Genomic DNA, 23635 nt, shown 5'->3' with positions numbered 1-23635 from the left:
CTCAGGCATGAGAGTCTCCTTGCATAACCACTATGCTATTTATCCACCGCCCAATATGTATTTTCTTTTAAAAAATAAAAGGTTTGAGCCCCCAGCTCCCTATCTGCAGGGGAGTCACTTCACAGGTGAAGCAGGTCTGCAGGTGTCAAAAAAAAAAAAAAAAAGCAAAAATAAAAACAGGGAGTCAGGCTATATTGCAGCGGGTTAAGCGCACATGGTGCAAAAGTGCAAGGACTGGCCTAAGGATCCCAGTTCCAGCCCCTGGTCCCCCACCTGCAGGGGAGTCGCTTCACAGGTAGTGAAGCAGGTCTGCAGGTGTCTGTCTTTCTCTCTCTCTCTGTCTTCCCCTCCTCTCTCCATTTCTCTCTGTCTTATCCAACAACGACATCAATAACAGCAATAATAACTACAACAATAAAACAAACAACAAAGGCAACAAAAAGGGAACAAATAAATATTTTAAAAAATTAAAGGGAGTCGGGTGGTAGCGCAAGGGGTTAAGCACACGTGGCGCAAAGCACAAGGACCCGCGTAAGGATCCGGGTTCAAGCCCCAGCTCCCCCCTGCCGAGGAGTCGGAGTCGCTTCACAAGCGGTGAGGCAGGTCTGCAAGTGTCTGTCTTTCTCTCCTCATCTCTGCCTTCCCCTTCTCTCTCCATTTCTCTCTGTCCTATCCAACAATAATGACATCAGTAACAACAACAATAAAAAAGGGCAGCAAAGGGGTATAAATTTTTAAAATTCAGAAAAAAATTAATTAAATAAAACAATAAAGGAGTTTTATCTTTAAGAGAAAGGAAAGGAAAGGACGGGAAAAAGCAGCCCGGAAAAAGTCCTATCATGCATTCCTTAGGTCCCTGCTCTGCAAAGGAAAAAGAAAAAAATGGGAAGAGTGGGTTGGAAAAATAATTTACTCCTTCTCTGTGTGCTTGTGATAGTTTAGATAGCCTAGATAATCAAGATAAGAGTGTGGGTGATATTTGAGACCAAATTGATTCATTTTATTAGTTGGTAGGAAAGAAAAGAACTATAATGCTTGTTGAACACTAACTTTGTAGCAGGGAGCTTAATGTGTCACATGAAAATCTCCCCTTCCTGCTTATGTATCACTAAACGCCCAGGATGTGTCCTCACTGAACGCCCAGGATGTGTCACACACTGCTGTAGGGACTGGGGACAGGGAACAGGACAAAGTCCTTGCTTCCATGGACCTTGCATTCTCCATAGGAGACAGACCAGCAAACAACAAGTCAATGAACAAGATAACTGGAGGAAGTCATACTACGTCATTCCAGAGAAAACGATATACTTAGACAAAATTGTCAGAGAAGGGAGCTCAGCCCGGAGAGTGACATTTGCCATAAGATGGGGGAGGAAGAAGACAGAATGACCAGTGCAAAGGGAGAAATTAATGAGAGTTTTGTTGTATGCAGTATGACTACCAAAGATTTTTTTTTTTGGGCCTCCAGGTTTATAGCTTGAGCTCAGTGCTGGCACTACGAATCTACTGCTCCTGGCATCTTTCTTTCTTAGCCCCCCTTTTTTTCTCTTTTCATTTTATTCTATAGGACAGAGAGAAACTGAGAGGAGAGGGGAAGAGAGAAATAGAGATACTTGCAGACCTGCTTCACCACTCCTGAAGTGTTCCCCCAGCAGGTGGGGAGTGGAGACTGGAAGGAGTCCAATACACGGTTCTTACCATAGTACTTACTATGTGTGCTTATTGAGGTGCACCACCGCCCAGCCCCCAAAGATTCAAGGACAAAATTAAGAATGCTTACAGAATGTTAGAAGCAATATTTCAAGGTGGATACTAACTTGACATACAAAGGTAAGTAAGAACTATAAGGGAGAGGAGGTAGACAATATAATGGTTATTGTAAAGAGACTCTCCTGAGGCTTAAAAGTCTTAGGTTCAATGCCCTGCACCACCGGAAGCCAGAGCTGAAGAGTTTTCCTTCTGTCTGTGAAAATGATAGTTCTATACTAAATTCAGCAGGAAACAATTAAAAATTTTAGGGGAGAGAATAACATTATTTGTATATAATTTCTCCATTTTTGTTTTGCTAAATCCTACTTATCTTCAGCTCTCCTAGACTAAATCACTTAAAAATATAGCCCCCTTAAGGGGGTCGGCAGTAGCGCAGAGTGTTAAGTGCATGTGAAGCGCAAGCACTGGCATAGGGATCCTGCTTGGAGCCCTCGACGCCTCACCTGCAGGGGGGTCACTTCACAAGCGGTGAAGGTCTGAACAAGGGCAGAAGCAGTGGATTTGTAGCACAGGCACTGAGCCTGGAGGCAAACAAAAACAAACACTGATTTTTTTTTTTTTTTAATAAAAAGGAAATACTGGGGCAGGGGTAGATAGCATAATGGTTATGCAAACAGTCTCCCATGCCTGAGGCTCCAAAGTCCTAGGTTCAATCCCCTGCACCACCATAAACCAGAGCTGAGCAGTGCTCTGGTAAAAAAAAAAAAAAAGGGAAATACTGACAAAACCATAGAGAGGTACAACTCCACACAGTTCCCACCACCAGAGCTCTATATCCCACCCCCTCCCTGATAGCTTTCCTATTCTTTATCCCTCTGGGAGTATGGACCCAGGGTGGTTGTGGGATGCAGAAGGTGGGAGGTCTGGCTTCTGTAATTGCTTCCCCGCTGAACATGGACGTTGACAGGTCGAGCCATACTCCCAGCCTGTCTCTCTCTTTCCCTAGTGGGGTAGGGTTCTAGGGAATTGCAGCTCCAGGACACATTGGTGGGGTTGTCTGTCCAGGGAAGTCTGGTTGGCATCATGGTAACATCTGGAAACTGGTGGCTGAAAAGAGAGTTAACATATAAAGCCAAACAAGTTGTTGAAAAAAACACTGATTTTTTTATTGAATGGATGAAAGGATACTTCCTTGAAATAGTAAAGGAACTTATTTCCACCACCATCCCCCAAGGACAATAGTTTATGACTCATAACTAAATAAAATTCTGTCTTCCAGTCCAGCAGGTGGTATAGTGGATAAAACATTGAACTCTCGGGAGTCGGGCAGTAGTGCATCGGGTTAAACACAGGTGGTGCAACATGCAAAGGCCGGCATAAGAATCCTGGTTAGAGGCCTCCGCTCCCCACTTACAGGAGAGTCACTTCACAGGCGGTGAAGCAGGTCTACAGGTGTCTCTCTTCTCTCCTCTCCAGTCTTCCCCTCCCTCTCTCCATTTCTCTCTGTCCCATCCGACGACATCAATAACAACAACAATAAAAAACAACAAGGGCAAATAAATAAATAAATAAATACTAAAAATTGAAAGAAAAAAAACAACATTGAACTCTTAGCCGGATGTCCTGAGTCTATTCCCTCCCTGGCATTGACTACCCCAGAGTGATGCTTTGTTCTCTGTCTCCCTTTTTTTTCTTTTTTTTTTTTTTAACATTTTATTTATTTTAATGAGAGATACAGAGAGAAGAGAGACCAGAGCACTGCTCAGCTCATAGTCTTTTTATTATTTTTATTTATTTATTGACTAGAGACAGCCAGAAATTGAGAGGGGAGGGAGAGACAGAAAGGGAGAGAGACAGAGAGACACCTACAGCCCTGCTTCACCACCCATGAACCTGGGTCCTTCACGCTGTAGTGTGTGTACTTAACCAGGTGTGCTACTGCCTACCCCCCAAAAAAATATTTTCCTTCCTTCCTTTTTTTCTAGTTCTATCTTCTAGTGTAGCTCAACTGCTCTCCTCTTATTTCAAAGAGAAAGTCAAGTAATCCTTTTCATTAGAATTTTCTCTTCTTGGACTGAGGAGATAGCATAATGGTTATGCAGAAAGACTTTCATACCTGAGGCTCTGAGTTCCCAGGTTCAATTCCCGGCACTTCCAGAAGCCAAAGCTAAGGAGTGTACTGGTTTAAAGTGGTGGACCTGATTGAGTGCCCATGTTACAATGTGCAGGAATCCAGGTTCAAGCTCCCCACTCCCCACCTGCAGGGGAAAAGCTTTGCAAGCAGTGAAGCAGTGCTTCAAATGCCTCTCTGTCTCTCCCCCTCTATGACTTCCCCTCCTCTCTCCATTTCTGTCTGTCGCTATCAAATAAATAAACAAAATGTTAAAAATAATAACAATAGGGCAGGGGTAGATAGCATAATGGTTATGCAAACAGACTTTCATGCCTGAGGTTTCGAAGTCCCGAGTTCAATCCCCTGTACCACTGTAAACCAGAGCTGATCAGTGCTCTTATAAAAAAATTAAAATAATAATGACAATAATAATAGTAATAATTCCTCTCCTATAAAAACTTTGGCAAAAGGGGATATCATATTTGTCTTTATCACTGGATTAGTATTTTATAGCAGTAATAAAATCTAAGTATCCAGAACCAAAGCCTTTTGATTTCTAAACACTGTAGATGCTGTCAAGTTCCTATATGTGACTATATGAGCAACAGCACAGAAATATATGAGCAGTGGTCTGGGAGGTGGCAGAATGGATAAAGCATCAGACTCTCAAGCATGAGGTCCTGAGTTCAGTCCCCAGCAGCACATGTACCAGAGTGAAGTGTGGCTCTTTCTCTCTCCTGTCTCTCTCTCATTTATTTTTAATTTTTATTGTATTTTATTTATTATTGGATAGAGACAGAGAGAAATTGAGAGGGGGAGGAGGAGGTAGAGGGAAAGCAAGAGACACCTGCAGCCCTGCTTCACCACTCATGAAGCTTTCATTCTGCAGGTGTGTACCACCAGGGGCTTGAAACTGGGTCCTTGTGCACTGTAACGTGTGTGCTCAACCAGGTGCGCCACCACCTGGCCCTTCATTCTATCTTTCTCATTAATAAATAAAATCCTTAAAAATACATATGGGGGTGGTCCAGGAGGTGGCGCAGTGGCTAAGGCACTAGACTCTCAAGCATGAGGTCCTGAGTTCAATCCCTGGCAGCACATGTACCAGAGTGATGTCTGGTTCTTTCTCTCTCTCCCCTATCTTTCTCATAAACAAATAAACAAAATCTTTTTAAAAAAAAAATACATATGGGGGAGTGGGGGAGATAGCATAATGGTTATGCAAACAGACTCTCATGCCTGAGGCCCTAAAGTCCCAGGTTCAATCCCCTGCACCACCATAAGCCAGAGCTGAGCAGTGCTCTGGTGTTTCTCTCTCTCTCTGCATCTCTCTAAAAAAAATAATAATAATAAAATAAATATTTTTTAAAAAAGGAATAAAATGGGGCCAGGCGGTGGCACACCTAGCTGAGTGCACATGTTACAATGTGCAAGGATCCAGGCTCAAGGCCCTGGTCCCCACCTGCAGGGGGAAAGCTTTACAAGTGGTGAAGCAGGGCTGCAGGTGTCTCTCTGTCTCTCTCCCTCTCTATCTCCTCCTTCTCTCTCAATTTATGGCTGTCTCTATCCAATAAGTAAATAAAGATAATAAAAAAATTAAAAAGGAATAAAATGCATATATGAGGGAGTCGGGCGGTAGCGCAGCAGGTTAAGCGCAGGTGGCACAAAGCACAAGGACTGGCATAAGGATCCTGGTTCGAGCCCCCGGTTCCCCATCTGCAGAGGAGTTGCTTCACAGGCGGTGAAGCAGGTCTGCAGGTGTCTGTCTTTCTCTCCCCCCTCTCTGTCTTCCCTTCCTCTTCATTTCTCTCTGTCCTATCCAACAACGACATCACTAACAACAACAATAACTACAATAAAAAAGGGCAACAAAAGGGAAAAAATAAAAATAAATAAATAAACATTTTATATATATGAGCAGGATAGGTAGATAGCACAATGGTTATGCAAAAATACTTTCATGTCTGAGGCACCAAAGATGCCTAAGTTTAATCCTCAGTTCCACCATAAGTCAGACCTTAAGAGTGCTTTGGTTGGGATTCGGGCTGTAGTGCAGCGGGCTAAGCGCAGGTGACGCAAAGCACAAGGACCGGCATAAGGATCCCGGTTCGAACCCCGGCTCCCCACCTGCAGGGGTGTCCCTTCACAGGCGGTGAAGCAGGTCTGCAGGTGTCTATCTTTCTCTCCTCCTCTCTGTCTTCCCCTCCTCTCTCCATTTCTCTCTGTCCTATCCAACAACGACAACAACAATAATAACTACAACAATAAAACAACAAGGGTAACAAAAGGGAATAAATAAATAAAATAAATATAAAAAAAGGAAAAAAAAGAGTGCTTTGGTTAAAAATAATATTTTATTTAATTTGATGAGACAGAAATTGAAAGGCAAGAGGGAGAGACACCAGCAGCATTGCATCACTGCTGATGAAGCTTTTCCTTTGCAGGTGGGGAGCAGAAGCTTGAACCCAAGTCCTTAAGCCTGGTAACATGTGTACTCAACTATGTGCGCAGCAGGTTAAGCGCACATGGCGCAAAGCACAAGGACCGGCATAAGGATCCCGGTTCGAGCCCCCGGCTCCCCACCTGCAGGGGAGTCGCTTCACAAGCAGTGAAGCAGGTCTGCAGCAGGTGTCTGTCTTTCTCTCCTCCTCTCTGTCTTCCCCTCCTCTCTTCATTTCTCTCTGTCCTATCCAATAACATCAGTAACCACAACAATGTTCAACAACAAGGGCAACAAAAGGGAAAATATAAATAAATCAAACTTAAAATGAACTTTAAACAATTTTAATAGGTCATATGAAATGGAGCCAGGCTGTGGCACACCTGGTAAAGTGCACACACCAGTGTGCAAGAACCTGGGGTTCAAGTTCCTGATCCCTACCTTCAGGGGGAAACTTTGATGAGTGGTAAAGTAGAGATTTAGAAGTCTCTCTCCCTATATCCCTCACATTTTTTGTTGTTATTGTTGTAGTTATTGTTGTTGATGTTGTCGTTGTTGGATAGGACAGAGAAATGGAGAGAGGAGTGGAAGACAGAAAGGGGGAGAGACAGACACCTGCAGACCTGCTTTACCACCTGCGAAGCGACTCCCCTGCAGGTGGGGAGCTGGGGGCTCAAACCGGGATCCTTCTGCTGGACCTTGCACTTTGTGCTACCTGCGCTTAATCCGCTGCGCTACTGCCTGGCTCTCCCCCTCTCAATTTCTATCTCTATCCAATAATAATAGGTCATATGGAGCCAGGTCAGAAGATGACTTATCAGAGGAGGCTTACCATTCAGGATGTCCTGGACTAGAGACTCTGAACCACACGGGAATGCCATGGACAACACCAGACAGAGAATAGTTTGAAATATTTATTTTCACAAGAGCAGTGTTCAGCTGGTGCTGGGATTGAATGATAGGCATGAGTTTTTTTTTTTTTTTTTGCATAGACTGTACTATCTCAACCCTAAAATCATTTTAAAGTTAATATTTAAGATGGGCGGGGTAGAAAAGAATAATGGTTATGCAAAGAGACTCTCTCCCAAGGCTCTGGAATCCCACTCCAATCCCCCGCACCACCATAGGCCACAGCTGATCAGTGTTCTGATAAAAAAAAAAAAGTAGTGATAATATATGTTTAAGCCTAAAGCTTATTGAAATGGTGTGTACTTTTATTTTAATACTTTATTTATTCATTAATTTATTAGGCCAAGACAGAAAATGAGGGTGAAGGGAGAGATAGAGTGGTCCAGGTGGTGGTCCAGTGGTTACAGCATTGGATTCTCAACTATGAGGTCTTAAATTCAATATGTACCAGTGATCACTCATTTTTTCTTTTTTTAAATATTTTATTTCCTTTTGCTGCCCTTGTTTTATTGATGTCATTGTTGTTGGATAGGACAGAGAAATGGAGAGAGGAGGGGAAGACAGAGAGGGGGAAAGACAGACACCTGCAGACCTGCTTCACCACCTGTGACTCCCTTGCTGGTGGGGAGCTGGGGGCTGGAACCAGGATCCTTACGCAGATCCTTGCGCTTTGTGCCACCTGCATTTAACCCGCTGCGCTACCGCCTGACTCCCTGCTCATTCTTTTTCTATCTCCCTGCCTAACTTTCTCATGAATAAATTAAAATATTTTTATTATCTTTATTGAATAGACAGTCAAAATCAAGAGGGAGGGGGAGATAAGAGTTGAAGAGAGACGGAGACACCTGCAGCACTGCTTTACTGCTTGCAAAACTCTCCTCCTGCAGGTGGGGACTGGGGGCTCAAGCCTGTCTTTGTCCATTATAACATGTACACTTAACCTGGTTCGCCACCATCTGGCCATATATATATATATATATATATATATATACTTTTTTAAGGTTATTTCTTTTTAAAAATTTTTTATATTTATTTATTCCCTTTTGTTGCCCTTGTTTTATTGTTGTAGAAATTATTATTTATGTCGTTGTTGCTGGATAGAACAGAGAGAAATGGAGAAGACAGCGGGGGAGAGAAAGACAGACACCTGCAGACCTGCTTCACCACCTGTGAAGAGACCCCCCCCTGGGGAGCCGGGGCTCTAATTCGGGTCTCTACACCGGTCCTTGGGCTTTGCGCCACGTGCACTTAACCTGCTGCGCTACTGCCCAGCCCCCAGATGGCTGTATCTTTTACAACTTTGTTTTAGTTAGCCAGTGATTAATTCACTCACGTGTCTGACATTTAATGTACAGTAGATGAAAGCACTGGACTCTCAAGCCTGATTTCCCAACTGCATTTTCGGCATTGCACGTGTCAAGAGCGCTGCTCAGCTCTGGTTTATGATGGTGCTGGGGTTGAACCTGGGAATTTAAGAGCTTCAGGCATGAAAGCTGTTGGCGTACACTCTTTCCCTACCCGTGTAGTTAGCTATACAGGTAGATGAAGGGTAGCGGAGACCAGAGACTGCAACTGTCAGTGGTTTGATGTAGCAGATGAATTGAAGTTTCCACAGGTACACAGCACGACTTCTCACCCCACCCCCACTGCTTCCGGAGGCCACTTTTTCCATTTTTACTGAACAGGACAAGAGAAATTGAGACGGGAGGGGGAAACAAAGAGACACCTGCTTCCCTGCCTGTGAGGAGAGCTCTGAGGGTGGGGGGCTGGGGGCTGCAACAACCCAGATCCTTGCGCTTCCAGGTGTCACCCCATCCCCAGCCAGATTTCTGAAGGAACCTGCTTCTTTGCTTCCAGCTCACCCCCACCCCACTTTAAGTTTTATTTCAAGAGAAACTATTATTTCCTACAAATCTGACGAACAGTGTTAGAGTACTTTTTTTTTTTTCTTTATAAAGACAGAATGAAGTTGAGAGGGGTAGATAAAGATACCTGAACCCTGGGAGCCAGGCGGCTTAAACGCAGGTGGCACAAAGCGCAAGGACCGGCCTATGGATCCGGGTTCAAGCCCCCAGCTCCCCACCCTCAGAGGAGTCACTTCACAGGCAGTGAAGCAGATCTGCAGGTGTCTATCTTTCTCTCCCCGTCTTCCCCTTCTCTCCGTCCTATCCAACAACGACAATAATAACTACCACAAAAAAAGACAAGGGCAACAAAAGGGAAAATATTTAAAAAAAGATACCTTAACCCTGCTCCACAGCTCAAGCTTGCCCCCTGTAGGTGGGAACCTGAGGCTTGAACTCATAATCTTTGTGTACTGTAATGTGAGCAGCTTAATTGTGTATGCCACTACCCAGCCCCAATATTATTTTCTAAATAGCTGACATTAATGAGGCATAGAATGTTATCTATGGGAATCTACAAATAGTATCTTTTTAAAATAGCAATTCTTTTTAAAAAAATATTTTTTATATTTATTTACTCCCTCATTACCTTTATTATTTTATTGTTGTAGTCATAGATAGGACAGAGTAATGGAGAGAGGGGAAGAGAGGGAAAGATAGACACCTGCAGACCTGCTTCACTGCTTGTGAAGCGACTTCCCTGCAGGTGGGGAGCCGGGGGTTTGAACCTGGATCTTTATGCCCATCTTTGTGCTTTGCGCTTAGCCCAGTGCGCTACTGCCCCCACTCCCTTGTTTTTTAATATGGAACGTTTCGCAAATTTACTTATCATCTTTGTGCAGGGGCCACGCTAATCTTCTGTATCGTTTCAGTTTTAGTATATGTGCTGCCGAAGTGAATACATTTATTTTTCTATGCAAAATGGGTCATGACTTTTTTTTGAAAAAAAGATTTTATGAGATAGAAGAGAAAGAACCAGACATCACTCTCGTACATGTGTTGCTGGGGATCGAACTCAGGACCTCATGCTTCACAGTCTAATGCTTTATCCTCTGTGCCACCTTCTGGACCACAATGGGTCATGACTTTCCCAACAACCTAGTATCTCCCCAGCCCACTATTTACTTTTCTCTTTTTAATGCTTTCTTTTTTTTGTTAGTGATTTAACAAGATTAAAGGCGTATGATTCTAACAGGAGTGTAATTCCATATAGTTCCCACCAGAGTTGTGTCCCATCCCATCCCCTCCATTGGAAGCTTCCCTGTTCTTTATCCCTCTGGGAGTATGGACCAAAATTCTACCTGGGGTGCAGGTGGGAGTTCTGACTTCTGTAATTGCTTCTCCACTGGACATGGGTGTTAGCAGCTGGATCCAAACCACCAGCACCATTCACTTTGCTCTTTATTGTTGTTGTTATTGATGTTGTTAGATAGGACAGAGAGATGGAGAGAGGAGGGGGAGATAGAGAGGGGGCGAGAAAGACAGACACCTGCAGACCTGCTTCACCGCCTGTGAAGGGACTCCCCTGCTGGGGAGCCGGGGGCTGGAACCGGGATCCTTAGGCCGGTCCTTGCGCTTTGTGCCATGCGCGCTTAACCCGCTGCGCTACCGCCCGACTCCTTCATTTACTTTTCAAGGGAAGACAGTATGCAAAGTCAAGCCTAAAGCTACTGTTAGTGGTAAATTACAACCTCAAAGGCTGTTTGCAATCTGAGTGCACTCCTGTAGAAAATATCAGAAAGTTAGTACAAATACTAGTCTTAAGTAGCCACACAAATCTGAGTCACATTTATTTGCACATGTATAGCAATGGGCAACAGATACTCCATACAAATTTATAAAACAAGGTTAATAATCACTTGGTACACTTGCGTGATATCTTGCTTACAAATTTTAAGTGTAAATGAACTTCCTTCATTCTGTAAGCTAGCTTAATACAATACTTAAAAACAAAAATTCTTTAGAATACATAGGGATGTTTCGGTGAAAGTCAACACAAAAGACAAGCCCACCGACTTAAAAACCTAGTTCAGAACACACTTTTCTACCTTCCTCCCAGAAGTGATCATTTTAACAGAAGCCTAAGTTGCGCCACACAGGTAATTATAAAGCCCAGAGAAAGATACTCCTATAATCATGGAGAAAATATGCAACCAAATTGTATTGCTTGCTATCTACCAAATGTATGACTCAAATATGAGAACCTGCTTATGTCAGAGTAACAAAGGAAATTTAGAAAAGTAGGAAGATGATTAAAAAAAAAAAAAATTATGTTCCCTGCCCTCACCTCCAAGTAGGAAAGATCTGACTTCAATAACTCAGTAACTCATCTAGGGCAACTAAATGTGAGAAAACCTTCAAAGACATTCAAATAATGCTCAGTATCTAGTGATAAAAGCTGGAAGTGGTATCAAGATATTATACAAGCATCAACAAGGACATCCCAAAGCTAAGGATGAAATGGACATTTATTTCTACAAAAGCAATGTCTGATACAGTTAGAAAGAAACAGACTTCGAGATTTACCTAGTAAAATATACAGATTCTTACTCAAGAGTCTAGGGTATTTAAAAAAGATGACAAGGGATGTTAATCTTTTTTTATTATTATCATTTTTACATATCTTGGAACCTCACATAATTTTGATAAATAACTCTTACAAAATTATGCAAAAAGTACAAGAATGTCTGGTAAACAAGCAGTCTGTATTTTCCAAAAAAGACTTTTTACAACATGCAATTCTTAAGGCAGCATCCTCCTTACAAGGGAAGGGAATCCTTTTACTCATCAAGAAATCTTCTGCTGCAAAGAATAGGCTAAGGAAGCCTGGCTTCTTCCATTAACGCCTTTTGTCTTTCCTGTCTGATTTTCGGTCTCTTTCACTTCTTGAAGATCTTTTGCCTGATCGACTACTCTCTGAGATAGATCTTTTCCTGTCAGACCGGGAACTCTTATCCTTTGATCCTTTTGTTTCTCTGCTACTACCACCTTTGGAAGATTTGTGACTTCTTTCTAGTCCTGAAGTATCCCTTCGCTTCCGATCCACACTTCTCCTGTGCTTTCTGTCTCTGTTATGTCCCCGGCCCCTACTCCGACTTCTACTCTCACTGCTGCTACTAGTGCTACTGCTGCTGTCTCTGCTGCTGCTGCCACTTGTACTGGAGCTGCTGCTCGAACTACTCCGACTAGTGCTGCTGCCACTGCTGGAACTGCTTCCACTACTGCTACTAGTTGAACTACTGCTAGAGCTACTACTGCTGCTGCTTCGACTTCTACTCTTGCTTGTCTTATTTCTAGCCCGACCTCTACTTCTGCTGCGAGTTTTGGTTTTGCTCTTGTTCTCTGGATGGACTGTCAAGACTGGCTCTGATACCTCAGTGAGTTTTAAAGAATCTATAGAAAATTCTTTCCTCTCAGGCAGCAAATGCCCCTGCTCCTGACTAACCTGAGTTGGTGGCTGTGACATAGCTAATGGCAAAGTCTCGGGCTGAGAGACAGGCGGGGGCTGGAGCACTGGATGTGAGTGAGGCTGAGAGGTAGGCTGAGGTGGAGGCTGGGGCTGGGGCTGGGGCTGGGGCTGGGGCTGGGCAAGGGGCTGGGACTGAGCCAAAGTCGGGAGCTGGGGCTGGGGCTGGGGCTGAAGCTGAGCCACAGGCTCAGGCTGGGGCTCAGATTCTTTCTCTTCCTTGTCCTCAGGCTCAGCCTCCATGTCTACAGTACCAGCATTCTCCTTTACCGGAGAAAGGGACTGACACTCTTTATCTGGCTCCACCTCAAACTCCATTTCTGGCTCTAATTCCTTGCTAGTCTCATTTTCTGAAGGTTCTATACTCTCGACTTGATTGGTTTCCATCACCTCTTGCTCAGCAATTACATTTTTGACACTCTCCACCATCTCTAGCACATCCATAACTTCTTCAGGCTGACTATCCTGGTGCTTGTCACTCTCCCTTACCTCAGTGTCCTCCTCCATCTTCGTGTCTATCTCCTGCTTCTGTTCCTCCTCTTCCTGCTCCTTCTCTGCATCACTGTGAGCTACACTTCTTTCCTTGTCTTCTTCCTCTACCTCTACGTCATTGTGCCGATTACCTGTCTCCTCCAACTCTTCCTCTCGCTCCGCGGCCGCCTTACCCTCTTCTCGCTCCGCCTTCTGCTCTTCGCTACGCGCCACCTGATGCTCTTTCTCCTTCACTGATTGTCTTCTAGGTCTAGCCTCCATTTTATTTATTTGTTCTGCAAATTCGATGCGTCTACCTTCAAATAAAGCTAGAGGACAAAATTCACACATATAAGATGTATTATGAGCAAGGAAATGCAGTGCCACAATTTGATACTTGATCACAAACTGTCGTGTCTTTATCAAAAGATGATAATCATGGCAGAGATTAGAAACCTACAGACCAAGAAATTAGGAAGCAAGCAAAATATACTACTTTTTTTTTTCTTTTCTAGTAGTTTACTGTGTTTCACTGCCCTGCCCCCCGCCCCCTCCCCCCACACTAATACAGAAAGTGAGAGAGAGGGAAAAAACCAGAGTCAGAGCTCCCTTCAATACAGTAGGAGCTGGACCTGACCCTGTGTTGTGACATGGGGAAAGAGTACACAAAAATGAGCTATTCCACTGATTCTATACTACACTTCCTTATATTTATTTATTTACTTTTACCAGAGCACTGCTCAGCTCTGGCTTATAATGGAGAAGGGGGTCCTACCTGGGATTTTGAAGCCTCAAGCATGAAAGTCTCTTTGTATAACGATTATGTTACCTACTCCCCTATACCACATTTCCTAAGAAATGGGGAAAAAATTTATTTAATCTTAGGCTAATTGAAAAATATTTTTTTCTGATCTAAAGAAGACAAATCACCTAATCACCATATTAGTAGTATTCCCTCCATGGACTCCATCAATGTTCACATTCTTGTTGAATCAGCTTTTAGATCTGCTGACTAGCAGTATTAAGCAAAAAGAAGTCATCTACTTCAGGTGTGAGAGATAGCATAATGGTTACAAAAAGGCTTTCATGTCTATGAGGTTCCAAAGTCCCAAGCTCAAATCCCTTGCCCCCCATAAGACAGAGCTAAGTAGTGCTCAGTAAAAATCATCTAACTCAGAATGCTTAATATATACAAGTTAAGCACTAAATACAAAATACAGTTTAATTCCCTGTACCACCATAAACCAGAGCTGAGCAGTGATCTGCTAAAAAATAAATGAAATAAGTAAATAAATACTAAATACAAATACTTTAAGGTTAAATTCCATTAGCAAACAAATGTCTCCTCACTACTAGCAGAGTGTGAGACTTGGATGCCTGAGGCTCCTGGTTTGATCTTTTGTGCAATGTTCCAGAGCTGTGCTCTGGTTCCTCTAGCTCATGTGAAATGGATACATAAAACAAGGCTTTAAAAGCGGTGCTCTGGGGGCTGGGTGGTAGCACAGAGGGTTAAGCACACATGATGCAAAGTGCACGGACAGGTGTAAGGATTCCAGTTTGAGCCCCCGGCTCCACACCTGCGCAGGGGGTGGGTGGTGAGGGTGGTGTCACTTCACAGGTGGTGACGCAGGTCTTCCCTCTCTCCATTTCTCTCTGTCCCATCCAACAACAAACACAGCAATAATGATAAACAAGGACAACAAAAGGGAAAAAATAGCCTCCAGGAGCAGTGGATTACAATAACCCTGGAGGCAAAAAACAAAAACCCGTGATGCTCTGTGGTTCCCCCTCTCTTGCTCACTAGTAACTTTTTAAAATAAGGATGAGGAAGTAGCTCACCCCACAGAATACAGACCTTAATGTGCTGAAGCTCTGGGAAAGCACACAAATTGCCATGAGGAGCCAAGTTCAAGCCCCTAGTCCCCACCAACGGGAAGAAGCTTCATGAACAGCAAAATAGTGCTGCAGGCATCTCTTATCCCTCCCCCACCCCACACCAATTTGAAAGCAAAACAGATGGCACTAGGGGAACCCCATAGATAAATAGTGATGTGGTATGTTATTTAAGAAAAGCAAACAAACAAACAAAAAACACCCCAAAACTGATAATACAGATTATGGGGCCAGAAAGACAGAGCATTGGATAAGATAGGTCCACTGCCGTGCAAACAACATTGGTTTGAGCCATACACAGATTCACAAAACCAAGGGAAGCTAAAGTGCTCTAGTATTCTCCCTTTTAATAAAAAATTCAGTGGATGGGGCTGAGAGCATAATGGTATGCAGATTGTCATGCCTGAGGCTACAAAGCCCCAAGTTCAATCCCCCGTACCACCATAAACCAGAGCTGATACTGCTCTCATAAAAAGGGGGGGGGGGATTCAGCCTGTGGGGGCCAGACAAGAGGTGCACTCGGTTCAAGCATACATGAAATGTGTGTGTGAGGTACTGGATCCACAAAAAAGGAAGGGAGGGAGTCAGGCGGTAGCGCATCGGGTTAACTGCACATGGCAGAAAGCGCAAGGACCGGCTTAAGGATCCTGGTTCGAGCCCCCGCCCCACCCATCTGCAGGGGAGTCACTTCACAGGCGGTGAAGCAGGTCTGCAGATGTCTGTCTTCCCCTCCTCTCTCCATTTCTCTGTCCTATCCAACAACAACATTAATAACTGCAACAATAAAACAAGGGCAACAAAAAGGGAATAAATAAATATTTTTTTAAAAAAGAAAGCGTGCTAGAAAGTGGAGCAATGGATAAAGTCGTAGACCCTCAAGCATTAAGGTTAGAGTTAGAGCCCCGGCACTGCATGTGCTGCCATAATAACCTATTTCTCTCACCTCTCAATAAAGAATGTGTGAGTACACCAGTTTGCCCCTTAAGAAAATTTCAATGGGTAGTCCGGGAGGTGGTGCAGTGATAAAGCTTTGGACTGACTCTCAAGCATGAGGTCCTGAGTTCAATCCCCTGCAGCACATGTGCCAGAGTGATGTCTGGTTCTTTCTCCTATCTTTCTCATAAATAAATAAATTTTTTTTAAAAAAAATATTTATTTTATTTATTTATTCCCTTTTGTTGCCCTTGTTTTATTGTTGTAGTTATTATTGTTGTCATTGTTGTTGGATAGGACAGAGAGAAATGGAAAGGGGAGGGGGAAGACAGAGAGAGGGAGAGAAAGATAAGACACCTGGAGACCTGTTTCACCACTTGTGAAGCGACACCCCTGCAGGTGGGGAGCCAGGGCTTGAACCAGGATCCTTATGCGGGTCCTTGTGCTTAGGGCCACCTGCGCTTAACCCGCTGCGCTACAGCCCGATTCCCAATAAATAAATTTCGATGGCACTTTTCATACATACACATACCATTCATTTTCCTCTGTGATTCTTCTATTAATTTTTGGGTAGCTGGACACATTCTTCCAGGAATATAGAACAAGTGTGGCTTTGTCTTAGTTCGTATATACTTAATAATCTTGGCATTATGTTCATTCCATTCTTCTTGCTAAACAAAAGGTTGAGAGGTTAGTGGCTTTTATAAACACGAAGAACTGTTAAGTCTCAGAATTCCAAAATAGTACCTACCAGCTGCGCAAGCTCAACCTTCTGCTCTAAAAGCCGCAGTTCTGTCTGTTTAGCGCGCCTTTCTTCAAACAGCTCTCTCCTCTCGTTTTCAACCTGCTTTCTTTCTTCCTCTGCCTGCACTTCAAGCTTTTGTTCAATTTCCTGGCGCCGCTTTTGCTAAAGAGAAATAAGTTTTAAAATCTAAGTATACTTACTTATAACCTATCAATAAGCTAGAAAGGGAGGGAGAATCAGGACATCACTCTGGCACCTGGACTGTGGGGATCAAACTCAAAACGCCACACTTCCAAATTTTCTGCACCACCTCCCAGGTGCAGTACTCTGGGTGTCTCTCATAAAATAAATAAGTGTAATACCCTTTCGGTAGCAACAGTGGATTCTTGTTTAAATTTCTGAAGGGTGCCCATCAACAAGCCAAATATTCGTCGGTTCCTACAAAGTGGAAAAAGAAAAAGTCCATTTCAACAGGATCTACTTCATTCAAACCTGTCCTTTCCCAAATAATAACACAGGCACTCGAACACTTCCTCAAGCTGTCTTAAAACCGCGTTACTGGCTAGTCTGTCCCAAGAGCATCAACAATACCTTTGCTTTCCCTTTTCATCCATATTTTGATCCTGGATAAGGTCTCTGCGCGTGCGCTCTTTGGAGGTAGCTACAACTGAAGACTGCAAAGCCGGCTATAAAAGAAAAGAAAATTCCTTAGCTGAGCTAGCATTTGGGAAGTACGTTTTAAATGCAGTAAGGTGAAGATGCTAATATTCACCCTCTAGATGGTACTTCCATGGCAAATTACCTTTTTAACATCCTCCTCCTCTGGGTCGCTTTCTTGGCGTGATTCTCTCCGAGTCCGGCGCTCCCCACCCAGCCTATTGTAGGGAAAATAATTTCAACGGCCATTGTAACATTCCCCCTAAATGCATGGCATAGGCAGATGATGACATGTTCTACGAGTCACTGCCAGAAACATCATTCTGTCACTCTCCATCACACATTACTCTTTGCTCGGGTAATGAATCGGATGCCCAACGCAAACTTTCATTTTGCCAAACCAGTCAGGTTTCTGTACGGCGGTGACACCACTGAGCTATTTTCTGTTATCTTATGTGGGAACGAAGGGCTTGAACCTGGGTCCTTGAACATGGTAGCACGTGCACTTTCCTAAGGGGTGCCACCGCCCAGCCCCTACTTTCTCACAATGATTTCTCCCCATGATCTTCATGCTGGTGAAATCTGTTTCATAACAAAGAGCTGAGTTTCAGTAAAATGCCTAGACTTAGAGGAGGTGGAGCATGATTCCGTGTTAATAAAATTAAATCTAGCAATGTTCATTACAATTGACACTCATATGCTATCACAGGAAATATAGTAAACAAGTATGCCTTCAGGATCTTTTTTCCAACGTACCTACTGACTGCCCCTTCAAGATCTCTCTGTTTGGCTGGGGGTCCTCCTCCACTATCTGAGAATCCACGCCTGCAATTCAAAGTGTTCAATGTAAAGCACTTGAAATTTAACATAAGTTTAGCAGGATAATACAGTATAATTTTAAAAACATTTTTATTTATTGGATAGAGACAGTCAGAAATTGAGAGGGTAGGAGACAGACACCTGCAGCCCTGCTTCACCACATGCAAAGCTTTCCCCCGGCAGGTGGGGACCAGGGGGCGCAAACCTGGTGCTCAGCCAGGGGCACCACTGCACCAGCCCCTATAGTATAATTTTTAAAAAAACCTTTCTAATTAGCTGGGGAGAAGTGCTGTGGTTAAGTACAGGCCGTGCGTGTTGAGAGGCCCCAGTTGGACCCCTGGCACCAGCACTTAGGCAGAGCTCAGGGGCACATTCACCCTCCCACTTAAAGCAAAGCAGCCTTCACCGGGCACAGCAACATGACGCTGTTTCTGTGGGCCCTTTCACGCATTCTTTAAATATCTATTGTCACATATCAGAGAAATTATTTTATACCAGACAGAAATATTGGACGTGTGTCAGAGTGCCACTGTGGTATAAGCAGTGCTGGGCATCAAACTGGGAACCTCAGGAATGCAAGTCCTGCACTCTACCCATTGAGCCATCACCCCAGCTGTTACAGCAATTTTTAAAAAATTAAAATAAATAAATAAAATAAATAAGGTAGTTCGGGAGGTGGTGCAGTGGCTAAGGCACTAGACTCTCAAGCATGAGGTCCTGAGTTTGATCCCTGGCAGCACATGTACCAGAGTGATGTCTGGTTCTTTCTCTCTTCCTAGCTTTCCAATAGCATCAATAACAATAAAAATACAAGGGCAACAAAAGGGAAAATAAGTTTAAAAATTAAAAATTAAATAAAATAAAATGACAGGATCAGTTTAGTACTGAAATCAAGTCTTGGCATAAAGTCCTAAGGACGTGCAGCCCCCCGTCACCGGCCTCCCCCCCTGCCCCGGGGACGCTTACCTCAGCAGTAAACTACCACGGCCTCTACCTCCACCAGGACCAGAAAGGGCCAGCAGTCTGGCTTGGATGGGCCTACGGGAAATAAACCGGCTTAAAAGTCGCACCCGAACATGTCACGGGAGTGAGTACGTCCGACTTTACTTTATCACTAGATAGAGACAGAAATCGAGACGGGAGCAGGAGACAGACAGACAGACACCGCTTGCGAAGATTTCCCCCTGCCAGTGGGGACTGGGGGATGGGGGAGCGGGGGCTCGAACCCGGGTCGTTCCTTGGGCACAGGAATGTGAGCGCTTAAGCAGGTGCGCCACCGCCTGGGCCCCCCCCCCCCGTTTTCATCTTTTAAATATTTTATTTCTAAGGAGAAACACCGACACAGAAAAAGCAGGGAGTCGGGCTGTGGCGCAGCGGGTTAAACGCACCGCAGGAGGCGCAAAGCGCAGGGACCGGCCCAAGGATCCCGGTTCGAGCCCCCGGCTCCCCACCTGCAGGGCAGTCGCCTGTCACAGGCGGTGAAGCAGGTCTGCAGGTGTCTGTCTTTCTCTCCTCCTCTCTCCAATTCTCTCTGTCCTGTCCAACAACGACGACATCAATAATACAGGGGCAACAAAAGGAAATTTAAAAAAAAATACTAAAAAACAAACAAAGGAAAAAACCAGAGCGCCGCTCAGCTCTGGCTCGTGGTGGTGCTGGGGACTGAACCTGGGTCTCTGCGGAGGGAGCCTCAGGCGGGAGAGTCTTGCATAATCACCGAGCCCTTTCTCCGCCGTGTAATTTTCGAGGGTGGTGAAAACTGCCCGAGAAGCTCTAATAAGACGGGGTGGGTGGGTTTGTTTGTCTGTTTGTATCTGTTTTAAACCCACGTGTCTGCCACAGGACAGGAAGTAGCACCGAACTTCCTCGTTTCTGCGCGACCGGCGCCAATGAAGCCAATGTCACCAATGTCCATTTATTTCATCGCGAGGCCGCTCTGCGCTCCAGGTCGGGTCTCCCGTCCCGCCGGAGCCCAGGGGCTGCACGTGGGCAAGAGGCAGGTGCACGGCGGCCGGGCGGGAGCCGCAGGGCCGGGGGCGGCGGGCTTTGTGCGGCGGTGCCGACGGCGGGAACCGGCGGCCGGGTCGTCCCCCGGGCAGGGGAGCCGTGCCGGCGCATGTGGCCTCCGGCACCCATTTCGGGGAGGGGGTTGGGGCCCGGAGACGCGCCCCCTCCCTGATGAAGGGCTCCAGCCGCGGACCCCGGGGCCAGGCCCGGTGGCTGCAGCTCTCGCAGGGCCGAGTGGCCCTCCCCGCCCTCCCATGGAGCCCGGCGGAAAGGCTTTCCATGCCGGGGAGCGGGCGTCTCCCAGGCGGCCTTTATACCTCACGTCATTCGGATCCCGCCCGGTGAGCTTGCGAATATTCTCGTCCACATTCCTCAGGCTCTCTTTGGCCTTTTCTAGCTGCTCCTGCAAAGTTCTCACGGCGACCGCCATCTTCTCCCCGCAGCAGGCTTCGAGACTGCTCTCCAGGCCGCGCTTGGCGGTGTCGCGCCGCGAGACGCGAGACGCGAGACGCCAGGCAGCCGGGCTCAGCCAATGAGCAGAGGCGTTGTTATCTGGCCTCCACCACTCAGAGACCGGAAGGAGGAGGGGGCCGGCTGACCTCACGGGCCCTGAGCCAATGAGAAGCCAGCGAGCGGGCTCGCTCCCTCCCTCCCTCCCTCCCCAATCAGCGGCGGGCGATTGGACCCCCTGTTTTAGCGCAGAACTGAGGCGGGTTTGGGGGCCCCTGGGTCCTAGGAGACTTAACCTCAGAGGCGTCCTCCTCTTCTAGTGAGGAGCGCGAGAGTCTCCGGTCCTCTTAACCTGTGATTGACGTGCCCTACAACGACCTGATTTTGGAACTGCCTAGGCACATCAGGGTGGGATTGAGGCGAGTCTCTGCCCCTCTCCGGGATGAATGACTCGATTAGCAAAGGGCGCGGCCATTCTGCTGTTGCGCATGCGCAGAGAGGTCCCTCCGCCCCCTGCGGGCTTTCCTCTTGGGCGAAATGAGAAGACGGTGCACGACCGTGGAGGAACCAGAACCCGCAATCTGTTTAGTCATCCTGCTATTTTGCTCTGATTTTTGTGAGATGCTGTGCATCCCTTACCTCTCGCAAACGGAAAGCCTGAATACGATGCCTATTGTTACCACTCAGGACATTGAAACCGGAGGCAGTGCTGCTGTCACTCCGGCAGAGAGCCAGTCTCCCATCAGAGCCTGTGCGCTGCCGGGGCTAAAAGGAAAATCCTGACAACTATTAATTGTGACACCTGAGAATGGTTTTCGCTTCTAGGCTTGACCTGGAGCCCGTTGGTTGGAGACAGGGGAGGGGCCTTACTGGCTGCCGTAAGAGTATCTCATGCAGTATCATACTGTAAGAGTATCTCATACTGTTCAGCCTGCACTGCCATCGTGGGAACCTTTTTGCTTTTTAATATTTATTTATTTATTTTCCCTTTTATTTCTCTTGTTTTATTGTTGTAGTTATTATTGTTGTTGTTACTGATGTTGTTGTTGGATAGGACAGAGAGAAATGGAGAGAGGAGGGGAAGACAGAGAGGGGGAGAGAAAGACAGACAGACACCTGCAGACCTGCTTCACCGCCTGTGAAGTGACTCCCCTGCCCTTAAGCGGGTCCTTGCGCTTTATGCCACGTGCACTTAACCCTTTTTCTTTTTCTTTCTTTCTTTTTTTTTTTTTAACTTGTAAAAATTATTTATGGGGGCGGGGGTAGATAGCATAATGATTATGCAAAGAAACTCATGCCTGAGGCTCCCAGGGCCAAGGTTCAATCCCTAGCAACACCATAAAGCAGAGTTGATCTGTTTTTTTAAAAATATATTTGTGGGAGTTGGGCGGTAGGGCAGCGGGATAAGCACACCGGCGTAAGGATCCCGGTTCGAGCCCCGGCTCCCCACCTGCAGGGGAGTCGCTTCACAGGCCATGAGGCAGGTCTGCAGGTGTCTGTCTTTCTCTCCCCCTCTCTGTCTTCCCCTCCTCTCTCCATTTCTCTCTGTCCTATCCAACAATGACAACATCAATAACAACAATAACTATGACAACAATGAAAAACAAGGGCAACAAAAGGGGAAATTTTAAAAAATTACCACCTGTGAAGGGACTCCGCTGCGGTTTTGTGCCACCTGCATTTAACCTGCTGTGCTACCGCCCGTCTCCCACCTTTTGACTTTTCAGTTGCCTACTGAATGTTTTTGTGTTAAAAAATTTAATAGTGAAAAAATAAAAGGTGAATTTATTTATATCTGTATCCCCTCTAAAGGAATAGGGCTACAGTGAAGGTGCCCAAAAAGAAAAAAAAAAAAAGTTCCTCATGAGTTTTTAGGTTGACACACTCCTGTATAATAGCAAGTACAGGAAGGATGAGACTTAGTCTTATGTTAATAACTAGACATTTAAAAATAATAGTCTTGGGGCAGGGGTAGATAGCATAATGGTTATGCAAACAGACTGTCAAGCCTGAGGCTCCAAAGTCCCAGGTTCAATCCCCTGCACCACCATAAACCAGAGGTGATCAGTGATCTGGTAAAATAATAATAATAATAATAGTCTTGGGCGGTGGATAGGTAGCATAGTGGTTATGCAAACAGACTCTCATGCCTGAGGCTCCAAAGGTCAAAGGTCCAACCCTCAGCACCACTGTAAACCAGAGATGAGCAATGCTCTGGTAAAATATATATATGTTAGTTAATTTTAATGGGAGAGGTACCGAGAGGGCTGGGGAGACAGTACAGTGGTTATGCAGAAGGCCTTCATGTATGAGGCACAGGGCTCCCAGGTTCAATCCCATCACCACCGCAAACCAGAGCTAAGAAATGCTCTGATGTTTCTGTATCTCTGTATCTCTGTCATTAAAATAAATAAAACGCTGGGGCCGGGTGGTGGCGCACCTGGTTGAGCGCACATGGTACAGTGTGCAAGGACCTGGGTTTGAACCCCCACTCTCCACCTGCAGGGGGGAAGCTTTTCGAGCGGTGAAGCAGGTCTGCAGGTGTTTCTCTTTCCCTCTCTATCTCCCCTTCCCTCTCAATTTCTGACTGTTTCTATCCAATAAATAAATAAAGATAATAAAAATTTTAAATAACTAAGTAAATAAAACACTAACAAGAGAAACAGAGACCAGAGCACTGCTAAGCTCTGACTTGTGGTGGTGCTAGGGATTGAACCAGGGACCTCAGAGTCTCAGGTATAAAAGTCTTTTGCATATTTTTTTAAATTGCCACTAGAGTTATTGCTGACAAATCCACTGCTCCTGTTAGCCATCTATTAATTTATTTATCTATTTATTTGTTTATTTATGTCACTGGGGCTCTGTGTCTACACAAAGAACTCACAGCTCCTAGTGCTCACCCCCTCCTCCCTCTTTTTTATTCCTTTCTGTTATTTCATAGGACAGAGAGTAATTGAGAGGGAAGGAGGAGATAGCGAGGAAGGAATAGCGACACCTGCAGCCCTGCTTCACCACTCGTCACTGCAGGTGGGGCCTCGGGGCTCGAACCATCGTTAAGCCTGCCCTTGTGCTTTTCGCTATGTGCATTTAACCCGATGCACTACCGCCTAGCTCCCTC

At 45.3% G+C, this 23635-nt stretch overlaps 1 protein-coding gene and 1 non-coding gene across 2 annotated transcripts; both read right to left on the bottom strand.

Moving 5' to 3' along the window:
- Positions 1 to 9873: 9873 nt before the first annotated feature.
- On the bottom strand, positions 9874 to 9978 carry LOC132533591 (U6 spliceosomal RNA). Its single transcript, XR_009545455.1, has one exon. It is a non-coding gene; the product is annotated as a U6 spliceosomal RNA (small nuclear RNA).
- Positions 9979 to 10841: 863 nt separating this feature from the next.
- PNN (pinin, desmosome associated protein) lies at positions 10842 to 20553 on the bottom strand. Its single transcript, XM_007521720.3, has 9 exons — positions 20385 to 20553; positions 19027 to 19098; positions 17998 to 18066; positions 17387 to 17459; positions 17176 to 17270; positions 16947 to 17022; positions 16591 to 16746; positions 16372 to 16510; positions 10842 to 13342 (listed from the first exon to the last, which is right to left on the bottom strand). The coding sequence occupies exons 1-9, from the start codon at positions 20495 to 20497 to the stop codon at positions 11916 to 11918; spliced, it is 2220 nt and encodes a 739-aa protein (XP_007521782.1). The 5' UTR covers positions 20498 to 20553; the 3' UTR covers positions 10842 to 11915.
- Between the last annotated feature and the right edge of the window lie 3082 nt (positions 20554 to 23635).

The sequence above is a fragment of the Erinaceus europaeus genome, chromosome 16, assembly GCF_950295315.1.
Source record: "Erinaceus europaeus chromosome 16, mEriEur2.1, whole genome shotgun sequence".
Classification (NCBI taxonomy): Eukaryota; Metazoa; Chordata; class Mammalia; order Eulipotyphla; family Erinaceidae; genus Erinaceus; species Erinaceus europaeus.
Note: the sequence above shows the minus strand (reverse complement) of the source record. Positions and strands in the feature narration are given on the sequence as shown.